This window comes from Symphodus melops (assembly GCF_947650265.1).
Source record: "Symphodus melops genome assembly, chromosome: 12".
NCBI classification, from domain to species: Eukaryota; Metazoa; Chordata; class Actinopteri; order Labriformes; family Labridae; genus Symphodus; species Symphodus melops.
In genome coordinates this window covers 11028758-11052374 of record NC_136702.1, presented here as the reverse complement: position 1 = coordinate 11052374, position 23617 = coordinate 11028758, and the positions used below count along the sequence as shown (strand labels likewise).

Here is a 23617-nt window from a genome sequence, read left to right as displayed (position 1 = left end):
AAGCTTTAAAAGACAACCTGCATGAAACAAAAGACAATAAGATGGTGAATCAATTTACTTAATACAGACTTTAGTAAAACCACAATAAATACACAATTCAATATATTATTCATAATAAATACTGGAAAATAAAATCCAACACAGGATTCGTAACTGGATGCAGTGTCACTGTGTATAGCCTTCTCACACTGTGTGCGCACTCCATGTAAATGCACTCACTGAATGTTTTGGCAACATTTATTTGTTACATAGAGCATGTTGATGCCTCTGATTGCCTGAAAGCAGCCTGTAGGCTTTCTTTTTATACCACCACAGTGATGTGGAAGGTCCCAGCTACTTATCAGTCACACATAAAAAACCAGCAATGGCCCTTTGTGAATCCAAATGGCAGATATTTGAAAGCCTGAAGGATGACGATTATCTTATTCATGCAGCAGCAAAGAGCCCAAGGTAGAGTACTTTAGGAACATAATACCGTATTACTGTTCATCAAATTAGCACAGTCACCCAATTTTTGAGCAGTCAATTCCTTTTTTTGTTGGGATTTAATAGAAAACATGTTCCAAAAGCACATTTACACATTTTTGGCAAACAGTTTTTAAAAATCTGGCTGTTAAATATATTTCCAATGGCTCATACTTGGACTCAGGAATCAAACTGTATAATGTGCATTTTACTGATATGAATCAAATTTGTCAATAGTTTTGATTGTCAACCTTGAACATTTTTTCTCCTCAATGTACAATTAGTAAAACTGCCCTATTAATTAATCAACAAAAAGTGTATCAATATGAAGTAACCTTGACGGAAAATTAACAGGAATCTCAGTCCGCTTCTCTAAAAGAGAAAGCCTATTAAAAACTTTAAAGTTATTGCACATCAATAGAACAAATAAACATCATGACTGGATCCACATAAACACCGAAGTTATTAGACAGGGGATTTCAGCTTATACAGCTTTCCCAAAGCAGAAATCCAATAACCAGTTCAGTTATAAAATAATGAGATAGTAGGTTTCAATCATTTGTCTCCAGAACTTTAATGAACAATGGTTACTGATACTTTTCAAATGCTAATTCAATGATAGTGTCCTGATGTCTATAAGCTTCTCATACTGTTGGAGATATGTAAAAGTGCTATTTTATTAAATATCCCTGTATTCATCATAAGCTTTAAAGAAACAATCCTAATTTCTTGGGGCACCTTTAATTGTGGAGTTCTTAAAGTGAACAGTAGAGAAGTATAACAAGTGAGGAGCCATATTTTCCCACCATTCAAGTATTTTTTAGGTTTAAATCAACTGCATGCCACTGGACTCTCACACATAAGTGCAAAAGGCTCTGAATTGACATTGTATGCTATTTTAAGACATTGTATTACAAACATACAAATAAGAATTCAGGCGTTTTCATGCTTTTCGAAAACATAGAAAAGCATATTATTGTGACAAAATGAACAGAAATGTACAGCAATGTACACAACACATTTTCATATAAAACAATGGCAAACCCTCCCGAAACTAAATGTCACTGAGATTCCCAAAAACAGCATGCTTATTATAAAACATTTACAATAGATAAGTATACACATAATTAAGAAACAATAAATTAAGCAACAATAAACCTTTTTTTCCACATTTGACAACATTAGACATAGAAAAGTTCCATCTACAATACAATATCTGCTTAAAACTAGAACTTTACATTTAGATTACATGATACGTTGCACAGCATGACATAACTGATGTTTGAAAATGGTTGTGATTTATTATCTTGCAGTTAAGCACACTGTAGTTTAGAAACGCTCAGGAGCTAAATCCACCATAACATTTCCATGCTTAAACAATTCACCATAGGCTATTCACAAAGAAACATTTTCCTCTGAAGTATTGTTTGGTGAAGGAAACTCAAATAATATTATGAAGTTATATTCAGTGTTCTGGAGTTCTTTTCAGGGAATCTGACATGGTTAGCATATTGCCACTACCCTTTGATCAGCAACTAAAAAAGTGAAAATTGTAATTCCTGTGGGACACACGTAGGTTAAAAAAACATGTATTAGGCTACAACCAGATAACCAGTCAGCTAGCCAGTCAAAGCATTTAACCACTACTAGCCACAATTTCTGTTAGCCTGTGGAAATTAGCGTTAGCAAGCTTACATTACTATTAGCCAGCTAGTTTAATCGATAGCCAGCTACATTTTCTGTAAGCTAGTTTACCACTTTCATTATGTATACAGTGTAATCAAATGGTAACATAGACAGGACACTTCATAACTACAGTAGCAGTTATAACTAGAAAAGGTCTGATAACATTAGGCTAACAGTTGTCTGGAGGAAGCAAAATGTTTTTAATATGTTGTTTTTAAATGCCCCCGACTATCACGTTATTCTTTGCTAATTGTTGTTAAAGTTGAAGCAAGTGGCAATTTGTCACTTACACATTATTGTTCAACTTACAACCTGTAACAAAGCATTATGTCACACAACCTTTGAGTTTCCCATCCAAAGAATGAAGTCAGAAGAAATGGCTGATTGTAGAATAGGGTCAGTGTCTTTTTACAAGCAAGTGTAACTGTACTACATTGGTGTCAATTGCTTTGGAATTTAGGGTCACATAATACAAAAAGGTCATGATTATGTTTCCTTGAAATGCCACTTGATCAGGCCCCAGTTAAGCCATAATAATGAATGAACACTTTGAAAGGTAAGGCCCACTAAATAGCTGTGACCTCGGGGCAATGGTCTGGTAAAGGGAGGTTCTTAGCGTTGCTAGCTAGTAAGGTCAGGTCAGAATGGCCATTATTAATACTGGACTCTTGTTGTGGTTGATCGGCTGTCATACAGGAGCTGTGGCTGCTGTAGGAATCCTGTGAGTTATTGTTCAGGTAGTTTTGAAACTGTGACTGGTTCTGGTTATCTGGCTGCTCCACAAATGTCACTTTGGACACCTTCTTTTCAGTATCAGTTGAGTAGCAGGTCAAAGGGGTGGCCAGAGAACCATTGGTCATAGTTAAATTATGATTAGCATTTGAGTATTGTTGCTCAGCCTGATTAGAGTAGTCTGTGTACTGTTCGGCAGACATTTTGAAAGGTCCTTGGGATACGCTACCAGTGGTTGCGCTGGTGGGATCCTTGAATGCTAAGGCTTCACTGTAGGTTTCACTGGGTTGGCTGGTTTGACTGATACCAACCGCACATGAGCTTCCAAGCTTGTAGTACTTAGCTGAGGAAGAGTTTATTAAATAATTGTTTCCATTCACGTTGCTTTCATGTGATGCATTATTGAAGCAAAGCACAGTAGACAATGGAACCACCTCAGTGTGATTCACTGGTTGGTTTCCCAAGTTCTCAGAATTCTCATCATCCTCCTCCTCATCCTCTTCCTCGTCCTCAGAGTCGCAGTTTGCTAAACTCTGTGTGCTGGACTCAGACAGCGCGCTGCACACACTGCTGCTATCCTCCTCATCATCTTCATCTTCTTCATTCTCCTCTTCCTCATCGTCTTCTTCATCATCCTCTTCATCTAGAGGCTCTTCCATGTCAGCAGCAGTCTGAAGGTGCATTGCAGTCGTTTGTGGAACAGAATCTGACAGAGAGTACTCCAACCTGTGCTGGGACTGGACAAGAGGGCTACCCAGGTCGTTGGTCTCACCATGATAGCCGTTTGTGGGGGACAACTGGTGCTGCTCACGACTCTTTTCGAGTTCCAGCTTCATTATGGTGTGCAAGAAATGGGTTCTAACACGGATGGGATTAAACTCCACTCTACCTGTTGAATTGCTGCAGCCCTCTTTGGAGCAGCCACATGGGAATGACATACGGTCCACCTATGGAAATGAAAAGTTAAACAGTTATCCACATAACATCAGTAATTGATCCCTGCAGCTTCTCTCCAAATACTACTTTTTTTTGTTTTCAAGTGTAAAACTCAAAATATTTGTGTCATGGGACTTACCTGGCATTTGATCCCTGCAATGCTGCAGGCACAGGTCTCTGGATCACAGAAGATTCTACAGTCACAGCCGCAGTCCTCTCTGGACATCCTGATGGCCCGCAGTTCATGTTTCTCTTCCACATCAATCTTTTTCACCCCAGAGGAGCGTAGCAGTGCCCGTCGCTTTTTAGTGGTGAGCGGCTGCAGGAAGAAGTACTCATCTACCTCTGTGTTGTCCAGATCAATGTCATCGTCAGAGATGTCCTCTGCTGTGAGTGTGTTAGCCTCTTCAGACTCTACTGTGCCGTTCTTAGTCAGCTAAAAAAAAAGAGGACACATCAATTACATTTTATTTAAAAGAGCCAATGAAAAAGCTTTCTGACCAAATCATTTTCAAAGCATTACATATTTTAATGTTAAACTATTATTTAAAATACAGGTTTTCACCTTTAGTTTGATTGAGTTGAGTTTCTCCTCCTTCAAGTGATCTCGGAGCATATCTCTGTGGATCCTCTCCTGCTCCAAGGCAAACTCACCCAAGGAGTACTGTCGGATCCAGCTGTGCCTGTTGGACATGCCAAGCGTGCTGCCTCCCTGGCTTGGCACACTGGTGAAGCCTTGCCGCCGGCCGAAGTAGTACACCGTGACTTTCTCAAAATGCACCCTCCTGGTCCGTAGGCGCTTCTCTCTCTTTAGTATTGAATCAGCTACAAATGAAAATTGGAATGTTTAAAAAATACTTTTCAACTAGCTATTAAACAATTCTGACAGTTCATTACTCCAACAAGGAAGACTTTGACAACAGCGAATCAATGCATCAAGACCACTTCCAGTAAATTCCATTTTTTTTAGTCATTAAACATTTTTTTTAATGTTGGAGTCCAAAAAAAGCCTGTAAAGACAAGTGACATTTCTATGGCTAAATGTGGAACACAGACTAGCTGAGGGTATTGTTATTCAAAGCCTGAAATATGAGGACTTCTTTATTGCCAGCTTCGAGCCTCTACATCTCTTCGCACAGCTTTGCTGGGAAGGATTTCATCACATCTTTCGGCTTCTGCTTGGCATGGGAGCCCTCAGTATTTCTTTTCAAGAAGTGAGCCACAGGAGGGGGAGCAGAGAGGAGAGGAGGGGGCAACAGTGGAGCATAAATAATCCTCTGCCTCTGCCTGGCCCAGAAATGAAGAGCACTGTTAGACAGAAACGGTGTTCCCAGCATTCATTGCATATCAGACAGACAGGACAAATAGAAACCATCTGCTTCCAGCAGCTCTCCACCACCGCAAACAGTAGGGACAATGCATTTCATTAAAGAGGCACAACTGTCAGACAGAGCCGACTTCTATTATCTACAAACTGTAATTCAAACAGTTTGTTTTAAGTGTCAGAACAGTTTGCAGATGTTAAGGTTTATGCAATCACTAGTTTTAGGGGTGTCTACATTAAAGCATATGGGGGAAAAAAACACATCTCACAGGTATTTTTTAGTTTTGCAGGCTATAATCAGCAAGCGTTCCTTTGCCCTTTATACGCTGTTTTATTCAAACCTGACTGCTTTTTACACAAAAACAATCACATTAAAGCTGTATTGTCTTCTCTTTCTAGCACAACAGCTCAGGATGTAAACGCACTTAAGACTTAATTGTTGCATCGCTCCGCCAAGACAGTCAATTTTTTGTTTATGCACATCACTTCACAAGAGAGAAGTCTTCACAGCGCACAGCTCCCGTGTTGCGGTTAGCTACCAGCAGCTGCAGCTGACACAGAGGCCAAGCTGAGCCTCTAGGGACGTAGCACCCTATTTATATTTCAATACACAGGGGGGGTCCTGTCACTCATCTGCATGTCCTTCAGACTGAATATAGTGCATCATCGAATCACAAATTAAGAGCTGATTTTGCATCTAATAAAACAGATTAGAAAACGATTTTGTATTACTTCAAAAGATAGCCAGAGTGTGCACATGTGCTTCATTAGTTAGGTCCTTTATTTTATACTTTAAGAGTTGTATTGTTAAAATGAGTTTGGCACCAAGTACCCCCCCCCCCCCCCCCAAAAAAAATAAATAAATAAATAAATAAAATACTTATCTACTAATGTGTTGGACCTTAACAAGCTTTATCTTTTTAACCATTTCTCTCCAGGTTTAGCGATGTTTTTGTTTTTGCCAATATATTTCAAGACATGACATTCGGCTGGACTAAATAGTGACTGAACAACAAATTCATTAATCATGAAGATACTGTTATTTCTGTCAATAGTGAGTGCAAAAAACATACTGTTCCCTTTGTGTATTTGTTAGTCTAGAATTTATACAAAATGAAACATATTGCCCCCATCTCACTACTAATGTATTTATCTTGGAAAGCTACACAATTACATTTACAGGGCCAGCAGTGTTACACACACACAGCTTGAGACTACATCACCTCATTCATCTGGCTGTGTCTGTGCACTGAAGCTGTTCCTAATGAGGCTGTCTGTGCATCCTTTCCCTTTATTACAGCACCTAGCCCTCTCCTCTCCTCTCCTCTGCTCTGCTCTTCTCTCCATTCAGGCTATTACTGTAAATGCATTATACAGTCCCGAATCAACCGATATGCACATTTGTTTTCTTTCACCTGCATCCTGCATTGATTGATTACAAAACCCCACTGTCTCTATATTTTTTCCATCTTGATTACAAATTTCCCCTTCAGCATTGTGACGGTTTTCCCAGTCATGATATGATGCCATTAACTTTTAGCCTTATACTGCACAAATTTAGACGACACAAAGCACTCACGGGTAAAAGTGCCCGAGGCGGAGGGGTTGACACTGTCACTGCTATCCCCGCTCTCGCTGCAGGAGACTTCCTCATCAGACTCCCGCAAGGAAGAGCACGGGGAGGAGGAGGCTTCTACCTCCTCAAATTTCCTCTTCAGTATTCCGCTCATGGCCTGCACCTGAAACAGACAGACAGGAGAGAGAGAGAGAGAGAGAGAGAGAGAGAGAGAGAGAGAGAGAGAGAGAGAGAGAGAGAGAGAGAGAGAGAGAGAGAGAGAGAGAGACATTTCATATCCAGTTCAGGGGCCTCATAATCCTCAGCATACTCAATTAGCAATGAGGACCAGACTCCCCTCAGCTCCCCCTCTCCACCACAGAAACACACACACTCACAATATCCCCCACCACTATCCCAGCTCCCAGGCGATCCCTGGGCGATTGATCACCTTGGCACAAAGGAGCTGGGATGGAGGGAGAAAGCTGCTAATTACATACATCTGCCTTAGAGGAAGTTAATTCCATTGTTTTTGATTGGAGAGGATAGAGAAAGAAAAAGACTGACCATGATGGCCTGCGCTGCTTCACATGGTTGCATTTAATCACATTGAGGAGGTATACTTAATTTGTAATTAAAATCAAAACATAGTTGTTTAATATGTGTTCGGTAGCAAAGGGAAAACAATGTTGCAGCTAAATGTCTTTTCTAAACAATTGCAACCACCTTGTTGTATTGGTGTTCAAACATGTGCATTACACAGCTGCAGATGCTGATCTGCATTTCCATGAAGCTACTGAAGTGTGGCAAAAATCTGAACATGAACTACACACCCTGCAGCTCGAGAGGAAGAGTAGGTGAAGCTGTTGTTGAGAGCATAATGAGTGCCTTTCTGTATGTCTGTAATGAGCTTCTCTTCTGTCAGATGCTTTATAATGAAACAAAATAAATAGGGAAAAGCTTTTCTGTGTCTTGCAAGCTATACAAAACTAGATGTCTTCACCTTTGGCTCGCCACCTTGCCATGTTGGAGAAGCTTGAGTGTTCCAATGAATCTAAGAGGGATGCCATCTGGAACTATGCTACTGGTAGGATCACCCACAGCAGTAAGGTTGAGGGGGAGGCTCCAGACAAAGTGTGATCCATCCACAAGGCCTTAACAGTTAAAGTGGTGGAGGATGACAGCTGCTACAGATGGTGGTCCCTAATAGTCAAAAGCTCATACCATTAGAACCTGGCAATCCTCTGCCAAGTTCTGTATTGTGGCTCCAGGTGAACCAGCAATTCAACATTTAAAGATATCCCATGCAGGCGTCCTCCCAAAAGGGAACCATACCATTTATTATCCTGATTCAAAGTCCTGTAGTGACCAGGAAGTGGTGATGGAGGCAGGGCTATGAAGTCTGAAAGCTTCCTGTCATAATCTGGCACAGAGGCAGTTAGTGTTTGATTCAGTGGTTAATCTCTTGTACTGAGGCAGAAAGAGCTTCACCGCAGTTGCATCCATGACTAAGTAGCCCTATTTAGGATCCACTCTGCCCCTGTGTGGAAGGGTACTGGAAAAGGGCCCTATTACACTTTCATTGCAAAATTTGCACATTTTGAGCCACTGTTGTGGTATAAAGTTTGTCAGCCCCTGGGGCCCCTCCTACTGGTCTGGGGCCCTAAGCAGTCGCTAGTAATGTATTTAAATCCAGTACAGCCCAAGCACCGGCAACCTGGTGTTGAAAATAAAACCCAACAAGGAAGTGCAAAAAAACTTCAGTTCCTTCCAGAGTGTCCACTTCAAGCTTGCTCAAAATCCAATACATCCTCAATCTCATATCAGAATACACAATTTTACAGTAGAAAATAAAACATGTTTACAGCCAAGATAAAACAATTTTTTGTTCTATATATCTCATTACCAACTATTATTGGTAAAAAGTGTCAATGTTAATGTTTTATAAGTCATCAGTTTGGATTAAGTCAAAGAGTTACATAATTAGGCTCAATAAGTGGTTTAATTGACAGGCAAGGGCATTTTAGCTAATGGCTAAAAGGCAAGGCCTTACTTTAGCTTAATCCCATGACTGACCTCAAACATTTGGAATATGATAGCTTGATGACGAGCTCGACAGGGAAGTTTTAGCAACCAAGATATTTATGTCCTGCCTCAAAAACATCTCTTTGCCTGCTTTTGGCTCAATGGGAAGCTAGCCAGAGTCAGCATGTCAAATGTAGCAACCATCATCATTAGGCCTCATAAGTCCTCTTCAGCAAATTAATTGGTGATATAACTTAGACGACATGCATGTTTTTTTAACAGTCTACACCGTACAGCCATGTTATGCAGCAAAAAATAAATCAGTAAATATTCTTGTCCGTCTTTTTTTTTTATTTAATTGGAGCACTTACACATACAGAAACAGTGGTGTTAGAAGTTTATCAGACCACTTCAATGTCAATGTCAATTTAGGGGCCATTAACTCCCTCTGACTGATGATGCAATTAGAAATATAAACAAGAGCAGGCTCATTAGTCAAACCAGTGAAACTAAACTGGAGCTGGCTCTGCACTTACTGTCAAACAATGGAACTATACAATATTCCTCAATGTTTAATAATTAATCATAATAATGATAGAGCTGCTATTTTTAATTACAAACATACTAAAAATGTAGTCCTTTAATGTGTTTGCTGGAACGCCATGTCACACTTCGAAAAATAAACCCAATAGCACAGCGAGGATGCTATGACTGGCAGCTTTTCCCTCCTTACTTTCACTCCTGGAAGCTGAAATCAGTAAAGGCAGCATGCATCTTTACCCAGTCCAACTCTGTCTTTCTGCCAGAGCAGCTTGTGGGGGAGTTTCCATTCACAGACAGCCACAGTGTGTTTCATCTGAGCTCTGCTATCAAGTCATTACAGATGCAAATGCTGCCTGAGAGGCATGGTGCCAGAGAAAAAAAAGAGGTGCAGCCCAGAGAGGAAGAGCACTGCCAGCCAGAGCGGGTCATTGTTCCCAGGAGGCTCTGCTTGTTCAGTGCAGTGACATGGCACCGGCAGCGTTTGGAGACGCTCCAGAGTCAATAACTCTACCTACAACTGAAGAATGTGAGGCATCCTCTGTCTGAGAGAAAGCGGAGGAGAGAAGAGCCTGTCAGGGTAACCTCACTGAAGAGATTTATTTTAAGAAAGAATTAATTTGATCATTTAGAAGTGATATATGGAGGAGCAAGAGCTTATAATCTTTTAGATGCTATGAGGCGATAACTGAGCTGGCTGACCATCAGTCTACTAGTGTGGAATCATTCACAATATAGGTACCAGTACCAGTACTGGTATGGGTTTTCAGTACAGTCTAAAATTCAGTATCTGATAGTATGCCAATGATCCAATACCATTATTTATCTGTCTCATTGTCTTGTGTTAGCATAAAAGGAAATAAAAGCTGGCAACATTTTAGCAATCATTATTTGCCCACCAATACTTAGTTTTTGGTATCTCATCTATTATCAGAAGGTGAAATATGGTATATGGGGACATCTCTACTAGGGCTGCGCAAATGTTTGCAATTTAATTGTTATTGCAATAATAGCATTAGAAATGAATAATATGAAACAATGCTTTCTCTTAACAAGTGTACATGTTTACTTTTTGGATGGAGGCCTGAGAATAATGCTTTGACACCATTTTGTTTTTTTATACTTATACTAATATACTTATATATTTTGATGCAGCTAAATGAAGCATAAGCCAGCTATCAGCTGCTCTCAGTTTAACTGGAGCCAGTTGTTGCCGGAAAAAAGCTTTTAGGATTTTGGTATCATTAGGAACACGATTGAAACCCAAGTAACTTGTACTCCTTCGTTTTCACTTCATATCTCTAACGCAATACTCAACAAAGTTTGAGCAGGTAGGATGTTTTTCTCATATGGTCTTATCCCTACAATCTACAAGCACTGCAACAATTAATCCTTTAATCAATAAAGTCAATTGAATATTGATAGATAATTTTGATAATATGTTTTGTTGATTTTTTAAAAACCCACATTAATAACATTTGGCTGGTTCCAGATTCTTTATTACAACTGGCTGCTTTTGTCAAATGTTGCATGAAAGTCTTGGTGTATGAACTGCTGGTTGTCAGAGCGAACTGAAACTTTGGAATTTGGGGAAAATTGGATGATAATTTTTTAGATTAAACAACAAACTAAATGATCATGAAGATAACAGATGATAACACAACAGTGACATTAACTCGTAAATGAATCCTGAAATAATTTAAATTAGTCTTGAGAGCGTTAACATGCTGATCAACAGCAGCTGCTCAACTAACTTTAAAGCAGCAAACATAAAATTGAAATTCTCAAATCACATCTTTTGTGGTGACACAAGAGAGGAGTGGAAATTTCCAGCAGAAATGACCTGCACTATTTTATTTCCTTTCTAGCCAGGGTCCTAATTACAAACCATTGTTGGAAACCTTTTCGTATTCTTAGCCCTCAGCTGATGCTGCACTAAGGCTTTGATAGCAATAACGGTTTCCATGGAGATCATAATGTACTCTCACAACCAGTGCTTTTAAATATGACAGTATGCCACATACTGTGTATTAGGGTTCTTTTTACAAGAGCATCAACGTCAGAGCCAATTTAAGTCAGAAAACTGTGCTTGATTTTGAAAAACATTTTCGAATAATGCATTTTAAGTGAATTTCATTGTAATAACAGCGTGAAGTTATATTTTTGCATGACATCATGAGGCACAGAGTTGTGGGTAATCTAGGGTGAACCTCTTTCATCACGGCTGAAAAAAAAAAAAGGTTGTTGCTCCTCTACAACAGCTCTTTCTTTGTCTTCTCTGTTGCCTTAACACTAATCATGGCTGGGCAGCGTGCACTATAACAGAACAGTACCAGGGAGGAAAAATCCCAGAGAAATAATGCAGCAAAAGGCAGCTTGGAAAGCCCCTCCCTATGTTTGATTCTCTGCGCTCACAACCCAACTCTTTTTTTCTTAATCGACAGTGCTCACACAATTATTTTTCACCTCGTCATTCACCAGGTTTCCCACAATCACCATAAACTGATGTGACAACACAAGGCTCCAAACACTCATGCCAAGTGACGCCAACAAGCCTATGGCATCTGGAGCCAGTCATGACACATCAGTCCTGCAATGTTCACATCCACTCCTCTGTGTGTGCATTTGTGTATGAGTATATGTGTGTGCTGGCCCTCACAGGAAGAACTGACCTGTATCCACTGGCAGCCTGTGACTCCTTTCACCTCTTCTCACAGCAGCACAACCACACAGTAAAACAAAAAGTGGCTATTCAAAAAACAGGTAAAACATGGTGAATAAAGAGGTTCCTCAGCTGGTTTCAGTCCACTGACTTGCAGCGACCCCTGAGCTTCATGAGAGAAAAAAGGTGCACAAGTGTGTGAGAGAGAGGCTTGTAATTTTCCAGCACTGGCTGCAAATATGCTTTTATTGTTGCAAGTCGGCAGTCTTTCTCACTTAAACCCCCCTGTCTGTCACTGTGTTTCTCTCTCTCTCTCTCTCTCTCTCTCTCTCTCTCTCTTTGGCCACACAAAGGCTCATTAGCTGCAGCCGGCTGAAAGGCAGGAGACTGACTGGAGCACAGAGTGGAGCAGAGCAGAGGCAGCCTGTGAGATCACATGGGTGGGATGTCTTAGAGAGAGAGAGAGAGAGAGAGAGTCAGGCATGCCTCTGCTCCTGCTGTCTGCAGATATTTTTACCAACATGAGCAGGGTAAGGGAGGGGGGGGGGGGGGCAGAGGTATGTATGGGGGTTGAGAAAGGAGGGAGAAAGACGGAATGCTGGAGAGATAGAAAAGGGGGGGTGTAAAGAAGAATCAGGGCAGTGGGAAAATGAGGAGGAGGGTATATCAGGGCTTCTGAGGGGAATGAAGAAGGGGAGAGGAGACTGAGGAAGAGGTAAAGTGAGAGAGTGAGAGTAGGGAAGGGTAAAGGAAAAGAGAGCAGGGCAGAGAGAAGGTAAACAGGGAAAGAAATTATGTCAAGAACAACTCCAAGAAGACTCCAGACTCCTGGCAGAATTCTGAACGCACACATTAAAAAAAGGAACTACAGATCCATTAATGGTTTAGTCAGCTAATCCATAATCAAAACTAAAAAAAATAAAAACTCAAAGGGTATCTCCAGAAACATAAAAACAACTGAATATCACATACTGTTTATATAAAAATGATGGCAAAATAAGTACACTAATAAGAACATAAGTCTAAACAATCAAATTAGATTAGGAAATATACAGAACCTAATCCGCTGGAATTAAGCCCACCTTAAAATACATTCACATCCTGTTTATATAAAACTGTTCGCAAATTCAGCGATAGCAATGCTTTTCAACGTATAAATAACCTTAAGTAAATACAAATATGGACATGTCAACACATACTACCTCATCCGCTACTAAAAAGATCAAAGGAAGTCTAAAGACAAAATCCACAGAACCTCATACGATGTTGATATGGAAATGTTGGAAAAACATTTTTTCTTTAACAGAAACAAACAGCATCAGAGCAGAGTAAACATCGCCATCACCTGCGTCATCCACGGGAAATATAATTTGTCAGCACTGCAGTGAATGCATAAGTGAATGTGCTCCCAACACTTCCCAGGAAGTCCTCCAGTAGAGTCAGCTGGGTCATACAGTCAGAGAGCCATTATATCTTTCTTACACTCAAAGACATAAAAGGTCCTTCACTTCCTGTTACAGAGGAGAGCTTTAAGCCTGGAGACTTTTCAATAGCCTAAACAGCCTGATAGTCTTAACTTAGACAAATGACTCTAAGCATAACAAACAATGCAGCTTTTTTGTTGCCCTGATGTGAACATGATTCAAAAACAATATCAGATAAAGTTAACTGTTATGGCCAGTCTTATGTGTAGCGAATTCTTGATTTAAGGCAACTTTAAGAAAACAATTTGTAATTCAGCCCCGCAATGTGCTGCATCCACAGCCATGATGTCCTCACTGAACCTCACTCTGACAGCACTGCACTCCCTCTCCTGCCCTGTTGTCTAACTCGGTCTCTAATAACAACATCCAGCCGCTATTTATGACACATTAGAAAGCAGCGACAATGTCATTAAGACTTGCACAATGTAAGATTTAGTTTCTTGTTCAACATGACTTTACATCGGCTGACAATTCATGTTGCACTGATATATTGAGTGGCAGTAGTAGTAGTACTAGATTGTATATTATTTAAGGAATATATTCTGTCCCAGAGTGACTTTTGTCATTGAAATGGCTCCTTTAAAATATGCAGTTTGAGCACAAGAGCCAGTGAAATTGCAGTGACTGTACTCTGACAGACTGTGCTGAGTACATAAAGATTACAGCTGGCTGCTACGGATGAATCACACGGACCAAAAAACAAGCAAAAAGCACAACAATGCAAATGCAGCAGCAAAATGGTGGACATATTTTAAAAAAGTGATGCAAAGAAAGGAGCTTTTTCTGTTTGTTGACTTAAAATATGTTACTGTCCATCAGACATAAAGATTGAATTTAGTTGACGCTTTTTAAACCTCTAATAGTACCAGCCACAAAATATCAGAGTACATGATCATGAATGAGTCACGCCTGTTCTGATGTACTATCATTGAGTGCTTTTTCACATTGGTATTCACCTGCGTTGTTGAGTCATTGCTTTTCTTTCAATGTATGATTTACTGTTGCTATTAAAAAGCAACAAATACACACAACCGAGTATACTCGTATCAAAATACTGCTCTTTACTTTTCCTTGTATAATGTGTTGTGTTTTTCCATTGAATTTAAATAAAATTTTATTTGAATAATTATTAAATTATTTGTAGAATAATGAAAGAAAACAGAAAAAAACTAAATCTTAAATCTCTTCCAGAACCTTATATAAAATGTGTAATTATCTTCATTCCTTTATTGATGCACACAAAAGCAGGAGAGATGCCATTTGTTACACCATTGCGCCAGTGATTGTGACCTTTAGTGGCTCAAACCTTCGCTGGGCCTTCTTGTTTGATAAAAAATAAATAAAGATAGCAGGAAAAAGAGGGGATTTCTAAAATGTGTTGAAATGATTATAACCATATATAGCTCAAAACAAGAAAAACAACTTCTTACAGAATGGAATGTTTCTTATCACTTTTTTCCCCCTCCTCATACAGACACTGAGTTTAAGTCATATAAGTCTGAGTATGAACATGTGCTAAGTGACCCACTGATACCAAACAAAAGCTTAATATAAATGGTTAATATATAATTAATAATTACATTTAAAAAAACAAATTACTCACTTTGTGCTTGCTTTGACAATATTGATATTGAAGCCAGTTTCAAGACTGATACTAGCATCAGTAGCAGTATTGGTACAAGTACCAGTACCAGTATCAGTATCAGTACCAGTGTCTGTATCTGTATTGGATCAGAATACTGTTTTTTTTGCATAATGTGAGTTTTAGTAAAAGTTCAGAGGCAATGACTGCATAAACCCCTCAGTGAGCCCACTAAAAACATTTGTCTCTGAATGGTCTGGCTTCATGACAACATAACAAAGACAGTTCAGCGTCATTGGCCATGAATCAGAGCCTTTGATGGCAGAAGCTTAAGTGAATCAAGGATGAATGAGTCATTGCACCCACCCTGCTTTTCACCTTCATCACTGCAGTTAACTACCTCAACACCCAACAGCTTCCTCACAGTGTGTTAAAATATCATACAGAACAGATGGCGCCAATAAAGGCTCAAACCCGAGGCCAAGGGTCCATCAGATGCATGTTGCAGCTTCACTATGTAGCTCCATCACACAGATCATAATGCCATCTGCCGCCATTCAACAGGATCTGAAATGAACCCAATTTTTTTCCAGAAGACGTCAATTATTTTTTACCATACAAAGTCTGTATAGGAATTCTTATGAACCGAGCTGCTTCCTTGAGCCTTTAACAATAGATAGATCTGCACATTTCGTCAGTTAGTCTCCCCTCAGGGTAAGTACTGATGAACAGAAACAAGGTTGCATCAGCAACATGCATTTATTTGAGCGACAGGATTGTGGATAGAGTTGGAAATCTTGGAGTTGGAAATGAGCAACAGTTTGAACGTGAACATGGGCTGCCTGCTTTGAAAAATTCTCATCACGTTTTAGATGTCGTATGCCACTTTCACAGTAGATTTCCAGTTCATGTCACACACCTCTTTCCACCAGCCCACCATTTACCCTACTTCCTCTGTCCTTCCCTTTCATTCACACATGCAGTTCCTCCTGCAAATGTACGTTTTTTTTTCGGGAGTTTCCCTCAAGTGTGAAAGCCTTATTAGTGTGCCGGTCAAGTGCAGTTGTCTGTGAGCCCGCTCCCTTCTGATATGCAGCCCAAAGATGATCCAGCTCTTATTTCTTTGGATTATTACAGGTCGAACACACATTTTTTGGTTAGGAAATTGTTTGTCCTTCAGTTTTAATATTGCCATGACTCTCTGCCTTCTCATGAACAGCAGCACCTCTGGGGCGGTCTCTCTTCCTGCCAGCGTGAACAGAGTGCTCAGAACAACAAACCCAGAGGGAGTTTGACTTCACTCTTTTTTTTTAAAAAAGTCATAACTCAACAAGTCAGACGATGATATATTTGATGACTGCTATATTAAGATGTTAATCTTGTATAATACACTTTTAAAGGTCAGAGGGTTCCTCTGAAATAATGTATTAGTCAAGTGACAGCAAATCCAAGTGTCGTAATTATGTATGGACATATAGTGTATATGCAGCATCCACTGAGCCCAGCTTCACTGCCCTGTTAGTCTCCCCATGTGTTTCAAGTGCATACTACTACAGGGGTGAAGATTGTTATTTAACTGGCAAGCTAAAGACCCAGATATTAGCCCAGGATCTGTATGGTGAAGACCAAATAATATGCCAGTAGTATGTTGTAGGACTTTATGGGTTCAATCAACCAAAAAAAATGTCTTTATCCAGATGCCACTGATGCTGTGTCTCTATAGGCTGTGTATATTCAAAACAAATTAGCAGTACAAAATCAACTTGCCCATAGCATTAACATGGTATTACAGCAATGCTTTGGGTTTGTTTGTTTGTTGATGTTTTTTTTTTGGGGGGGGGGGGGGGGGGCTTACTGCCGCCTTGTGGTCAAAATGTCCTAATTGCAGCTTTAATGTTTCTAGAAGCAACAACCTGCCTCCACAATCTGATCCTCCCTGTAATACAAAAACATCCATCTGCTCTAGCATGAAACCCTGCAGGTATACATATGTAAGACAATAATTAGTCCAGTTACATATGTATACACTCATTATTTGCATCATAATTTAAGGAGACACATTTCCTACAGGAGGATCAGAAACTTCTTTGATCACCTGCCAAATATGTATAAGTGGGGTAAAAGGGGGTTGGGTTGGTTTCTATTGATATAGATTGCATATTTTTGCTGTATCTGCATCTGCCAAATGTCTGTGCTGTTCAATATGGCTGGTCGCATCACAGACAACTAGTGTTTCCAAAGTGATGGAGCACACAGTTACACAGCCCAGATGGCACAGCAGATCTTTCTTTCTTTGTCTTAATTTGAGAGAAAAAAAAAATGTTCTAGGCATAAGACGCTGTCTGAGTTGGTAAGACTGCATTCCAGTAGGACAAAGTGATCGGATCACAGAGCAAAAGAGAAACCCTGAAACCACAAAAGATCCTGAACCTTGCAGCCATAGTCTGAGACTGAACCCATCCATCACTGGTGACAGACTCTGCCATACACTGCAACCTTGAACGAGAGAGAAAGCAAGGTAGGAAAGAGAGAGAGGTAAATAGACAGAAAGAGAGCTAGAAAAGGAAAGGGGGGGGGGAATAGGTCTCAGCTGGACTCCCCTGAGGAGAGGCTGTGGCCTGAATGATTATACAGCTATAGATGATGTCAGTGGAGGATCCCAGCCAAGAGAAAACACACACAAGCATCCAAGCACACACACACAAATGGCAACACGTAGAACAATTTTTCCTGATAGGTCAACGGCTATCTGCCTTAATCTGTGCGACCATCATGTTCAGGAAAAACACAATAAACATAATTTGCAATATTTCCCTGGAGAACACATGAGGACCGCACACTCGTAGAAATAAACACAAGACAAGACACTGTTCAAATCAAAGGGTTATAGTTTGTGTATTATAAACAATAGAACATTTGTGCAGAAAGCTCCTCTGATCATTTTGCTTTTTTTTTTTTTTTTCCAAAAATCCATATGCAAATGCTGCACAGTATGTTGCAGCCAAGAGTTTGTTTGCACGATGCCTGAATTTGCAACTGCAACTGCATTAACACTGAACACTGACAAAAACATCTTCAACTTCACAAAAACATTGGTACTGACTGCTTATCCATTGTACCGCAATAAAGGTCAGATGACATATAAGCACATTATCATTAATTGTCAAGTACCGTCAGCTTCATATTTAGTGAGATTTGTTAGAACTGAACACGTACAATGAATAAATGAAAACATCAAACAATCAAACACAAAGGAATCCATTTAAAGAGATGTAGCAACATCCACAGATTTATGCAAATGAGACTTCACATGCGCTCTGTACATTTGTTAACTTGCACTCGCCTCGGGCTGCAGACAGATCTGCTCCACACACACACATAAAAGAGGAGGGGGTGGGGATGTGAGGAAGAGGGCGAGGACGCGGGGGGGGGGGGGGCAGCAGGAAAAAGAGAGAGAGCAGCCCCACTGCTCAGCACTCAGCACACGGCAGAGCTGCAGCCTGGTGATGCCTGCTGCAGCCTCCCTCCTGCAGCTACAGTGCTGGGAATCATTGATCTGCTCTTCCTTGTCATAGAACAATAGAGGAAGCATGGTTTCTTATTAACCATGGGGGGCTGAGAGCAGATAGTGACCCTTACTCACCACTACATATCTGATAGCAAACAGCTGACATTTGTCTATCTTGTCAAAGGAGGAATTGGAAATAATGAGAATATGTGTAAACCGATTTGCCTCCTGGCATGATTTTGCTTTCTGTTTTTGAGGGTTGGGGAGGGGGGCGAGGAATCAGCGATGTTATTTTTTGATCTTTTAAACCAAAAATCTCAAGTTGTGTTTTAATGCTACAAAGCTGCATGCATACAGTAAATTGAGGTAATCTTTGAAGAGACATTTCATCCTACACCTCAGTCGTCTTTGTTGTAACAAGCAGAGATCAAAATACGCCACACAGCGAGCTCCACACTCAGAGTAATGTTTTGATTTGCTGTAATTCAAATCACACAGCGGCAGGCGTAATCAGGTCCTCTCACCCTCATGTCAATCACAATGCTTTGCCCAAATTATTCATGCTGCTATATTTTATTTATGACTATGTTTTTCCCATGCCACCTGAAAGTTCGCAAAAGACGGTCTGCTGGCAGAAACAGGAGCTGCCAAAGCGTTTCACAGAGACTGAGCTGCTTTCATCTCTCACACAGGCTGGGAAAGCTGTGGGATGTGGGGTTCATATTCTGCAGACAAGCCCTATCATTTATATATAGAGGCAGCATCGTGTGGAGATCTTTAATCAGGGTATAATATGCAAAACATTCACAAAGTTATCTGAGGAAATTCCTGATTTGGGTCAGCCCTACATGGGATAAAAGTATACAGTGTATTAGAGGAAAAGAAAATTACCATTGGTAATGTTTTCCAGGGTACACAACTAATTCAAAGAATGTCATTCTGAGCTTATTGGTGTGGATTTTAATTCCATGTTTTGTTCCTTGTTTATGGCAAAAACTGTGATGATTGGACGATAGAGCAAGATTGTTCAAACAGTCTATGTGACGATAAAGGCAGATTTGAGGATATAGTACTGTGTTCATTTTCACCACGAGATTAAAGGTATCTTGATGGGCGTGTACATGTTTATGCCTTTTGTTTCAAAATCGGACTAATTTTTGCAACAACAATTGACTGAAATTTTTTAGTTGTTAACCCTCTATTTAGAAGTCTATGAGAACATTATCTGTTGGATCTATCTATCTATCTATCTATCTATCTATCTATCTATCTATCTATCTATCTATCTATCTATCTATCTATCTATCTATCTATCTATCTATCTATCTATCTATCTATCTATCTATCTATCTATCTATCTATCTGGGGGAATTTGGGAGAACGACTTTTTTATGCATTACTCTTTGTTGATTAATTGGCCTGTCAGGTATTAACAAAAAACTTTGTTACACTGTGCTGAATTTGTAACAATGAAAACAAGAATAAGAATGAAAACAACCATACACTTATTTCCATTAATGAAAATGTGTCATCAACAAGGCCTCCATAACATGTTTAATTTCAGGAGTAAATGGTTTTACTTTAGCGTTCCTTACTGTGGTTTGGCCCACTTACAGTACCTGTTTAAAAACACAGCATCAGTGCAGGTGATCAATTCCTACTATGACTTGAGGAATTGATCACCTGCACAACTGTGACTTGAGGAATTGATCACCTTCACTGATTTCAGAATATTTCCAAATAAAACAAATACAGAATCAGCAGATGATTCAACTGGCTATGTAAAGCATTTAAATAATGACATGCAATAACAAACAAAAAATAGCAATTACAGCCGAAAATATATATGTTTTTTCTTAACACTTAATTAACTGGCAATAGACAAACAATTCGAAACAGGTGTCATGGCAACATCTTGAGAGAGCACAATCCTGAAGCGTGAACGCTCAGAGCTCAGCCAGGAAGGAGCCAAACAAGAAAAGATTCAAAATTCAAAAGCTTCTAAATTAGAACCATGAACCCTGCTGAGACACACAAAGCTGTTCTGTTAACTCAAAGGTTCATATCAGTTGACTCTAAGAGCTTAGCTGCATATCAACAGTGTGGCTCTAAATTGCAGATTAAACAAGTAAAAGGACAATAATAGAACATTCAATGAATACTGACTGTGGAGGACACATTACAGAGAGCAAAACATGCAAGTATTGTTAGTGCTTCATTTAATGTTTGCAATCTTTTTTCTTTTTTTTTCAAACACAGATCTGGCCAACAAAAATGATTACAGCGAGAAGGTGAACAATACAAAGACAAAATAGTGTCAGACACCACAATCGACTGCCAGTGTTCTCAAGAAAGAAACAAGAACAGTTCATAAGACTGTTCAAGTCAAAATCAAAGTACAACCTTTACTAGCATTGAAATATTTCACCTTTTAAATTAGAGAAAACCAAACTGATCAAAGCAGGAGACATCTACCAATTTTTCAGACAACACATTGTATATCTTATTCCTGAGTGTATACTGGGGAAGTAATACTGCATACACTAGCAGTCTAGTAAAATCTATAACATCTCTGCCATTAAATTAGCTGATACCGATATTAATGGCTGGCTGATTTATTGGCGGGCTCTATTTATTTCTATGTGGATGAGCTCTTTTTTCATTTTGAGTATTTATTCATTTACATTCTAAATCTAATGTACTTTCTTGAGAAGGGAGGAGAAATGGAAATTCTCATTTATGTACACAATTTAGGGAGTTCTATACCATAATATAATAAAACAACATTTTATACTAAAAAGCTACTCCATTAGATTTTATATATTTCTGTTTTTTTTTTTCATACTGTTTTTTTCAGGTACAAAATGATGAGCAATGTGTTAAACATTTAAATGATCCCTATCGGAGTTATTAAAGAACAACTACATTTGCTACTCAGGCAGATATGTTTTTTTATTGCTTGCCGAATGTAAAGTAAAACCAGCTTGTCCTCCCCGACATCAGTTTACAGTCTAACCTTTAACTTCTCCCAGTAAATCTGCCTGAACCTCCAGGTTGGGCTCAAAGCCATGAATCGCTGCAGTTCCCACATAAAAAGAATCCAAATTGATTGAGCTGTGCATGTGAACCTGTGTGCTATAAGCAGTTCACCCACAGCAGCCTCCTGCAGAGAGACTCTCCTCAGTGCTGTTAAACCACAACACCTTTCCTGTGAATCTTTAATGGAGTACATTCACTGTTATCAGGCTTTAGCCATCTGTGCTACAGTATGTAATAGCAGCATGGCTGAATCACTTATTCAAATAAGCCAGCTTAATGATGCCACGTTTCACAAGTAAATACATCGACTTAATGTTTCAATGTCCTTTAACTCGGTGCCACATGTACTAATTAAATTCGGCTCCTCTGAGGACGCCGAGCTGATAGACGGAGGAAACAGATGGATCGAGAAGGAAAAAACCCCAGAAAGTCTCAAGAAAGAGAGGGCCCACTCCCCAAACACACATACACAAATAAACACACACGTACACACACACACACCCTTTCACATTTCAGAAAGCAGGGGAATGGTTGTGAGGTTTGTGGTGCGTGTTGGAGTACATGATTTTGCACGGCGATGGTCTAATGGTGCCGCCTTTTATTTCTAAAATATTTCTAAAATAAAAGGCGGCATCGTGGCGACGTTGGACGGGATGATGATGCTGACATATAAATCACGTCATGTTAAAAAAAAAAAAAAAAAACAGAAAGCTGATATGGAGATAGTGATGCTTCTAAAAATAATGTAATGATACAAAGAGTAACAGATGAGTTGGTCCTGATAATGCTCCACTGTTTGGTGCACTGATGCTTCATTTACAGTTAGAAACACAATGTAATCAAGCATGTAATAGAAACAAAGTCAGGGGGGGAAGTCCTCGTTTAATCATTTTCAAATCAGAAGCATCTCTCCATCATAATCCAGTGAGAGTAGCACATCTGTCTGTATTGACTGAACACTGTTGTCTGCATCATCTCTTGTTATCACAGCGGCTTTTGTTGCAGCGTAGCAACAGTTGTGCAAGAGTGTATCTTGCAAGCATGGATTCAATATGATGTGAAGACTGATATTTCAGACCGAAAGGACAAGATGCATGTCTTACCTTTAGTGAAAATATATTACACTGTAGGAACCCGTCTTGGTTCTGTGGAAACAGAAGAAGAGAATATCATTTTTATGTAACCTTATAAGATAATGTTTAACTGTTTGCGAATTTACCAGCTATCCAAACGTACACCAGGCCTTTATTTTGTAATAAATATGTTATCAACAGCAAAACAGGTTTTTATCGTACAATTCCAGCACTGGAGTATGCATGATTGACAGAGCTTTATCTGAATCTCTTTGTGAGCCACTATTTCCTTTTATAGCTGGGGGCTTGTGGTGGTGGTGGTGGCGGGGTCTCCCTGGGGAAGGTAGGAGGGGGGACAAACTCTCTGCCTCTTCAGCAGGAGGCTCTGCAGGGAAGCAGATTCTCTCTCTGTCTGCTCCATGTGGTCTGCTTGAGAGGCTCTCAGCCAGTTGGCTTTAGTTGGCTGGCTCAAAATTGAGTTAGAAGCCTGTGTGGCACACATGTGCGACCTTAAAAATAATACACAAAGGGATAGAGGCTCTTACATCAAGCACTTACAGTATCTGGTTCTGTGTCTGAGCTTTTGTGTGCACAAGAACTCTGTGAAATTAATTAAAAGAATAAAAAAAAATACTGACTCTTATAAAAGAGGTCCTACAGTAATGATGTATGATACCCCAAGAGTTTGACAAATGGACATTTCAGGAAAGGACCCCAATATTTTAAGGTAACAAAACAGCTGGCATGGATATTAGGCTATTTTAATTTCCATCATGCAACGGAGAAATAATGTAAAAAAACCCCCACAATAATAAAGGGGTTGTTTTTTAATGACATCATGCCTGTGTTAAATACAGGCCTTTCATCTGCGATTTCCCACACTTACCATTCATTTCGTTACTGTCAAACAGCCAGTCAATGACGCCCCTCTCTGAATGGACTTCACCGTTGTCCGCCTAAACCATGTGGACTAACACGTTTCCCTTGCAGGAATCCTCCACCACTT

The 23617-nt window shown here is 39.7% G+C and overlaps 1 protein-coding gene across 2 annotated transcripts; it reads right to left on the bottom strand.

The window, feature by feature from the left end:
- Positions 1-49: 49 nt before the first annotated feature.
- On the bottom strand, positions 50-23617 carry csrnp3 (cysteine-serine-rich nuclear protein 3). 2 transcript variants are annotated; one of them, XM_079358082.1, is made up of 6 exons: positions 23498-23617; positions 22642-22683; positions 6723-6882; positions 4385-4644; positions 3959-4255; positions 50-3830 (listed from the first exon to the last, which is right to left on the bottom strand). In XM_079358082.1, exons 1-6 carry the CDS (start codon positions 23498-23500, stop codon positions 2718-2720), a joined length of 1875 nt encoding a protein of 624 aa, XP_079214208.1. In that variant the 5' UTR covers positions 23501-23617; the 3' UTR covers positions 50-2717. The 2 variants fall into 2 exon arrangements, with proteins under 2 accessions (XP_079214208.1, XP_079214209.1); XM_079358083.1 differs by lacking the exons at positions 22642-22683; positions 23498-23617 and adding an exon at positions 11936-12367.

Excerpts from the sequence above, each read along its gene's own strand:
- csrnp3 (XM_079358082.1), bottom strand. Across the intron at positions 4,645-6,722 it reads CGCCTCGGGCACTTTTACCC|CTGATTCAATACTAAAGAGA; the intron begins GTGAGTGCTTTG and ends TTTCATTTGTAG. Across the intron at positions 4,256-4,384 it reads TCAACTCAATCAAACTAAAG|CTGACTAAGAACGGCACAGT; the intron begins GTGAAAACCTGT and ends CTTTTTTTTTAG.